Source organism: Triticum dicoccoides, chromosome 2A (genome assembly GCF_002162155.2).
Source record: "Triticum dicoccoides isolate Atlit2015 ecotype Zavitan chromosome 2A, WEW_v2.0, whole genome shotgun sequence".
Lineage (NCBI taxonomy): Eukaryota > Viridiplantae > Streptophyta > Magnoliopsida > Poales > Poaceae > Triticum > Triticum dicoccoides.
In genome coordinates this window covers 229,222,025-229,230,430 of record NC_041382.1, presented here as the reverse complement: position 1 = coordinate 229,230,430, position 8,406 = coordinate 229,222,025, and the positions used below count along the sequence as shown (strand labels likewise).

The 8,406-nt window shown below is 38.5% G+C and overlaps 1 protein-coding gene across 1 annotated transcript; it reads right to left on the bottom strand.

Moving 5' to 3' along the window:
- Window positions 1-4,852: 4,852 nt before the first annotated feature.
- Window positions 4,853-7,362, bottom strand: LOC119354332 (autophagy-related protein 8A-like). The gene is made up of 6 exons (XM_037621068.1): window positions 7,204-7,362; window positions 7,024-7,067; window positions 5,996-6,051; window positions 5,855-5,907; window positions 5,426-5,544; window positions 4,853-5,204 (listed from the first exon to the last, which is right to left on the bottom strand). Exons 2-6 carry the CDS (start codon window positions 7,058-7,060, stop codon window positions 5,110-5,112), a joined length of 360 nt encoding a protein of 119 aa, XP_037476965.1. The 5' UTR covers window positions 7,061-7,067; window positions 7,204-7,362; the 3' UTR covers window positions 4,853-5,109.
- Window positions 7,363-8,406: the final 1,044 nt, after the last annotated feature.

Below are 8,406 nucleotides of genomic sequence, written 5' to 3'. Positions count from 1 at the left end.
CTACTCATATGAGCATCTTCGAGATACTGAGCCGGCACATCATTTTAAGATTGACGAAATTGTCACAGATGCCTTCATGATCAACAGGAACGTCTTCTCCCACTGAACGCACATCGCCTGAAGGCCTGAAATAAATCTAGAAAAATGTGAGCACCAATGTCAAGTTTAGGACTGGAATTTTGGCGGGATGAGAATACCAATATCCTCCTGACTATCCAACAACAGGTTGATTCCGCGTCGTTGCATGTTGTTGTCCCGCGTTGTTTGTCCCCCTTTTCCCGTATTCCACGTTGGGTATGATCGATTCTGTCCCTCAAAATACTTGTATGTGACGAGAGAGAATAAAAGGAGTGAGAGTGAGAGAATACGTATTACCCCTTGAACTTGTCTTTTCCCTTTATTTCTTCCTTCATTCTTTTTTTTATGTTTGTGTGACAACGTCGTGTTTTTGACTGCCCATTTCTTCTCCCTTTTTTGGGAGAATTTTTTTTTCGGAGATTTTTTTTGGAGAATTTTGTACTGATTTCTTCTTCTTTTTTCCCTTTTTCCCATTTTTCAATTCATGATATTTTTAGCTCGTGGACACTTTTTGAAGTATGCGAGCACTTATTAAAATTCATGAATTTTTAATTTATGAATATATTTTTTAATTTGTGAATTTTTTAAATACAAAAACACTTAAAAATATTTGAACATTTTTAAAATCGGATATGCGAAATCTTATCTTGATGAAATTTAACTATGTCTCGTTTAAGTTGTGGTTCATTCGGTCTATTTGTTGTAATCTTTGCACAAACTTGATCCCGCTTTGTTTTTGTCGCCCCCCCCCCCTCCTTGGTCATGTGTCCCGCGTCGTCGCGATGTCCCGTTGTCAGCTCATATTTGTTAGGCCCATGTTTTGTATGGCCTTCTTTTTTCCTGGCTATTTTCATGTTTGTTTGTCATTTTGTTATTTGCATGCTTTGTAGAAGAGGAAAGACAAGGTACTCTCTTTGCTGTCTCTTTTATCATCTTCATTCTGTAGCTACTTTGCCTCCTAATTCCTCTATCTCCTTTTATGTTTTCCCTTTGTCTTCCATTAGAGCTAATACCTTTTTTCGTGTGACTTTTTTCTCCCCAGTTGCAACACCGCCCTCAACTTGATGAAGACGGATGGTTCAATTAACGAGCATGAGAAGGCTTGGGGAGGTTTAGCAATAAAAAAGGGATACATGTGTTCTCTCAAGCAGTTAAGAACAAGACCATACGCAATCGGGACCATGAATTTTTTTCGTCTCAGTTGCAAGTCCACTATTAACCTCCAACCGGGCTCAACCCTTTATTTTGTCTCCAGTTGCAAGTCCATCCTCGACTCGCAACCGGACTCGATGTTTCTCCTGTATTGCAACTGATTTTGAATCGTTTTTGCAATATGTAATCCACCCTCAGCTTACAAGTGGGCCTGACTTTTTTTGCCTCAGTTGCAAATCCACCCTCAACACATACAACAATGTTGAGATGATCATGCCTAATACCCCGAGAAGTCAACAATGGCTATCTTCAAGACCAAAGTAATCGGCTTACTCTTCATCAAGTCACGAAATTCGACCTTTAGTTTGCAGCACCAAAACTAGAGCAGCCCCAAGACAAGCATCTCTTGCGGCAAACTTCATGGAGGCCTCGATCACACGTCAAATGGAAAGGGAAGAACGATGGGAACCACCTCTGAAGGAGTTCGTGAAGGTGAACGTGGATGCATCTTTTTACGGAGATAATTATAAGGGATCAATAGTGTTGTCATTAGAGACATTAAAGGGAGATTTATTGGTACCAATAATTCTAGTATTCCTGCTATTTTTATGTTCTTTCATCTGAAGCCTTAACACGTCAGGAAGGACTTATGCTAGCTGAGACACTGGGATGCAATCGCCTTACTTATCAGCTCAGATAACATGGAAGTTATAAACACCGTAAATGATGAAGTTCATCAACGAGTAATGTAGCTGCAGTTTTCTTTTGACTGATATTCCCTTTCTAGAGAATTTTCTAAGGTAAATTTTGTTCATGAGAATCGCGAACCTAATGTGGTTGCCCATGAGTTGGCGAGATTGGCAAAGTATCAAGATCCTTGTACTTGGTTAGATGATCCTCCACCCTCTCTAGTACCACTTTTTGGTGCATGATGCAACACATTTCAAATGAATAAAGATGTGCTTTGAGTGTAAGAAAAAGGATGATCGGGTATTTTTCTTCTTCGAAGCCTCCAACTATACATACAAGTACACGTACGGTGATTCAAATTGACATATGTGGTATATTATCGATATATATACCACTATAAAGTGTATAAATAACTTTAAATATGGTCCCTTGGATAAAGCCAATCTGATTGTATATGTGTGTCAAATCTGTGCATTATTGATCCTTGCATATCATCTTCACTCCCACTAGATTCTCACATGTATTAGCTAGAAGGTTCCATGGTTGAACAAGCACAATGCACAAACCTCAAAACACTAGCACTTATTTGTTCTAGAATTTCTCACAATTTAACTCCCCAAAGTTGTTCCTCTAAATTAATTTCCATTCTTTAATTTAGGATTTACAATGAATGCTCAATATGCACAAATCTCAAAACACAAGCACTTCCCCTTCGTCCTAAAATCTTTCATATTTTATTTTCTTAAGCCTTTTTCTTCTAAGTGAATTATCATTATTTTTGACTTCAAGATTTATAATGCATAATACGACAAGCTCACATCAGATGCACTTCTCATTTGTTCTACACTCTTCCTTATTTTATTTACTCTATGTTTTTTCTTCTAAATAGTTTGCATTCACTTAGTTTATGATTTATTGAAGGCTGTGATAACATGTTTATAAATTACATTTGTCTTTGATGATGCAATACTTGCTACTTGAAATTGCAATACAATATACCTAAAGAAAATGTGTTGGTATAACTCACAAGAGTTCCATGCAGTCCTATAACCATGCAATCTTTGAATATGTTGTACCTATAATTTAATTTTAATGGGGTGAATTACAAGAGTAAAATCAACATCTACGTTATGCATATATGAGACCAAATTTACATGTTATAATTTGGTACGCCGATATTCATTCATACTTTGATTATCTAAGCTACCATGTGCAATGCGCGACTACCTTGCTAGTATACATAAATAGTTGATCCCCACACTCACATGCATCTATGTCAAGTCATCACACCACATGCACTAAAAAAGACCCGCTTTTAACATGCACCATACATGCTACTCACGCTCAATAAATATCCTATAACTATAAGTAATCAGATACAATTTATATGTATTTTACTTTCTATTAACATGCAATCATGCTACCTCAACATACAATATGCAAGAGAGAAGACCACCTCAACATGCAACCATGCATATTGAAAAAGCTCATATCAACATGCAAACATGCCTGAGAATTTTTATTACATTGTTCTATTTATATTTAATAAATATATTGTACAATTATACAATGATCAAACACAATAAATCATACTACCTCCGTTCCATAATATAGTGCATATAGATTTTTTCAAGTCAAACTTTCTAAACTTTGACCAAGTTTATAGAGAAAATTATGTATATCTACTATACCAAAAATATAAAATATAAAATTACATCTTCTGATGAATCTAATGATACATGTTTATCATTCTAAATGTAAATGTTTTTCCACAAACTCGGGCAAAGTTTGTGAAGTTTGACTTTTCAAAAAATCTGTACGCACTACATTATGGAATGAAGGGGTATATATTTCTAGTTTTATTTTTATATTATTCTAAATATCCATGTTTCGTATAACTAAATATCGCAAAATATTCCCTCGACAACGTGCGAGGTAGAATGTGGGTCAAAGACAACCACTGGATGCACGACCGTCCTAGTTGAAATAATTGCAAACAATTTTCGCAAGCACCGCATGGATGCCATCTCTGGTTTCGTTTGCAGTTGGGCATAGTATAAACTGGTGGTATAGTGGACCATAAGTTTGCTTTCCCGTTAGCAGTTGGGCATAAGGACTGTTTGGTTTTAGGACTAGTATTGCCATACTTTGTCACACATTTTTACTAAATTTATCATATATTGCTGCCACAAGGGCAAACTAGTAGTAGTAGAGAAGTGAACAAGATCGAAAACATGTTTGGGTGGGCACACCACATCAATGCATCATTATGGGTAGCAGCGATCATCACGTATAATTTCAAACAAGGAATGATAACCAACACCAAGCGTGCTCACCTCAAAGTGCAATTATTATGATAGAAAACACACTCCATGCATTTCACATCAGAGAAGGTCCTCTTACGTTTACAGGCTAAGATTATCAGTAGGCGGCGACCCACCACTTGCGGCCTCCTCAGTGCGGTGAGGTTGCCAATGTCATCGGGGAGTGACGACAACCAGCAACATAGGCTCACGTCCGACTCCTTCCACGAGCAGCACATCGTGCCGTCTACGCTACGTAGGCAGGTACGTCACAGACGCCACGAGCAGGTACGTCACAGACGCCACGAAAAGAGGGCGCAAAAAATTTACGTAACCTACGTAAAAGGTGACCTGGCCTGATTTGGTTGGAGGAGAAATAGGCCCAGGCCCACCCCATGAAAATCAGGGGGTGATTAGTTTAGCGCTAAGGAAAGAACGTAGCTTTACGTAGCTGGTTTCGCAAGTCTAGCATTTTTGGTCGCCGGAAACATGGCGAGTAAGTTTACTCCTCAGGGAGACCGTTTTTATGGATCGGCTAGAGAGGCCCTGAAAGGGCAGTGCAATGTGCTGCAAAACAGCAGTAGATGCAGTTCTGAAACCAAAAGGACAAGGTGTGTGAAACAATATAATAAAAAAAAACTCAGTTCTGCTGCCACTAATTTGCGATTGAAATCATCCCAGAGCATGAGGAACATAAACCAGACGAGAATTGATGAATCTTCGACCGTAATATAGAGTTTTACAGGCCGTTCTAACATTCAGATGATAAAATACCACACTTAAAAGCATTAAACCATGAGAGCAATCCACCAGCATACTAGTGATAGTATGTACACAGACGTCGCAACCTGAACATCCATTTATTTACAGTGGCAGCGCACATGGATTAGGCAGAGCCGAAAGTGTTCTCGCCACTGTAAGTCATGTACAGGAAGCCGTCCTCGTCCTTGTTTTCTTCATAGATGGCTGACATCAACGAAGCTGCCAAAAAAGGAACATCGATACATGAGGATTGCGGGCAGACAACATATGACCAATAACAAAGTACTCCCTCCATCCAGAAATACTTGTCATCAAAATGAATAAAAGGGGATGTATCTAGATGTATTTTAGTTCTAGATACATCCATTTTTGTCCATTTTGATGACAAGTATTTTCGGACGGAGGGAGTATTTATTAATATGTTTATTTAAAAACATTACCAGTCGGTGGCAAGGTGCTATTCACAAAGACGAAGATGGCCTTTTCTGGGCTCAGCTTGATCCTCTTCCGCACCACGTAGACAAACTGGCCAACAGTGAGGTCGGCCGGGACAAGATACCTGCAAAGAAACAATTGTACAGAGCAAGACAAATCAATAATACAGATTCCAAACATGAACAGCAGATAAGAAAATTATTTCAAGACTAAATAAACAATAGAACAAATAGCCAACAATTATATCGAAGGGAGCTCATCCAAACATAACAAATTGTTATGGGCATACAAGACAAATGGAAATGAAATATTGGCAAGTTAAAGCAGAGATTGCATCTCTAGATGCAGCTGAGAGCAGAGCTCAACCCCAGAAAACAATGAAAAGAACTGCTCATCTGCCATCAGAATACGAGTGATGAAGAAGAATAGCTTACTTCTTCTTATCAATTTCCGGGACATCAGACTTATCAGCCTTCTCAACGATCACCTGAAATAATTGACCACAGAACTCAATTAGGAGAAATGAATGTTGATAATCTACCACATGTAGAAGGTCAGTCCAGAGATATATATACCGGAATTCTGTCAGCGTACTTCTCACGGATCCTAGCAGATTCAGCTTTCCTCCTTTCTATAAAAGGGTAATTTTAAACACACGAGATGAAAATATCTAGTAACTGGAAAAACATTTAAAGCTTGAACATGTTCTCATTAGAGTTTTTAGTGGAGACAGTAACTGCGCATATAACAAAAGCATCAACCAGTGCAAAACAGAAAACACTCAAGATAGTACATAGTTAACAAAAGAAATACTTGAGACCATTTGTAAAATATTTCTTAAAACCTAAGGTCCCTTCAAAAATGGGGGAATACTTTTGGCAATCCATCCAATAAGACAGAAGGTGCCAAAGGATCACATAATTGCTGGTTACTTAAAATAGAATCTTACGAACCTGATTAACAGGAATTATACAAGAGCATCCAGAAAGCAAGGCATTCAGGAATATGAATTGAGATATAGTCTCAGAAGTACTCCCTCCATAAAGAAATATAAGAGCGTTTAGATCACTAAAGTAGTGATCTAAACACTCCTGTATTTGTTTACAGAGGGAGTAAATTCTATTGCAAGATGATAAACCAATTTAATATCAAACAAAATCATCTAAGACCAAAGTTATCTTTCCAGCACCATTCAATAAGAATACAACTCAATCTGAAAAACAGAGACTACTGAATTGATTACCAAGTCTTCCGATTGATTTTAATCCTTTTGATGTAATAGATATGAACATTAGTGTAGATGGTGCTTCAATGAAACACCAATCTGAAATACGCGGACAACCATCTGCCCTCCATAATGTAACAACAGCATATGGGACAAGAAAGAACATACGGAATAACACACATTAGCACGTTGCCTGAGCGCAGAAGCAATCAACTATAACCAGATTATCACGTCACGTAAAAAAAGGCTAAACTAGTTTCAGGCGAACAACTGGTGTGCTACCAGTCTCTTATTCTACTATCGATCAGATCAACAACCATGACAGGGCCTAAATTGACAGAAATTAACAGGGAGAGGGGCAAGAGAGAAGGAACAAACCCAGGGGGTGCTCGGTCTTGAAGCAAGTCTTGGCCATCTCCAACCTGCGATCGATGGAAACAATCTACCGATCAAATCGACAGAGGCTAATAAAACAACAAGAAACCGAGCGGACGACGAACCCCAAAATCCTCCGAAATTTGGCCGGATCTTTTGGGGAAAAAAGATAGAGGGACTAACCGACGGGAGGGCGCAGCCGGGGACGAGATTGATCGAGGCGATCGGGCCGGCGGAATCGAGGGGAGACTGGATTGGAAGTCGCTCGGCGGAAGCAACCGGAGGGAAGTCGCGGGGTAGGGTTTGGTGGTGGGTGGCGTGTCGCGGCTATTTAAGAGGACCTTTCCTGTGGGGAATCTTATGCCGTACCCCTTGGGGTCTAGTTGTATTGCGTGCACAACTCTACAGGCCACACGGTTTCGCCGGTTCGTTTTTTTGTGCAAAGGATTTAAACCGAACTTGTATTGAATTCCGTCACGCATGCTCCTCATTAACTACTTCGTTTAAAACAAACAGCTTTTGTATTTATTCACACTCCGTCACGGTTTAGAAGGCACAGTTAAATTTGCGTGCGTTTCCACAATAGACAAGGTTTAAGGCGCATTGCATTTATTTCTAGTAGCTAATTAGTACTCCGATATACTATTCCTATATGCATGCGTAGTGTGAATGCTATTTTTTAACCCGTCTCATAACCAATAGATAACCACCTAGGTTCCAGAGAATTTCCAAGTGCACCTTCTAAACTGTGATGGAGGTAGTACTCCTGGCCGAACTCAGATCGGTACGGGATGGGATATGTGAATCAGTCCTGGCCTAGTTATCGATGGCACAATTTCCGATCAATATTGCTTCCCTTTCAAAAAAACTTATAATCTACTTCCTCCTTTCCAGTTTATAGGGCACATCTCAAAAAATATTGTTTTTCTATTTTATAAGTTTTTCTTTGATCTTTGAACCAGTACCCATCATGACAAATTCAGATTTCAAGATGTATTAAATCACTGTCACTGCATTCAAAGATCAAGGAAAAACAAAACCAATGCATGTTAAAGTTTTTGGTCATTTAATGGTCATGCATGCATGCATTGCAATTAATGCATTGGTAAACACAACTTTTTGAGTGAAACAAGTGTAGTAATTAAGTGCTCTCTTCGTTTTCATTTACTTTGCATATTAGATTTAACTGATGTCAAACTTTATAAAGTTTGACCAAGTTTATAGAAAAAACTATGAACATTTACAATAGCAAATCTATACGATGGGAAAATGTATTCAATAATGAATCTAATGGTATTGATTTGTTGTTGTATATGTCTAATATTTTTGTCTATAAGGTGGTGTTTGTTTTCAGGGACTTTTTTGTGTAGGGACTAGAAAAAGCTT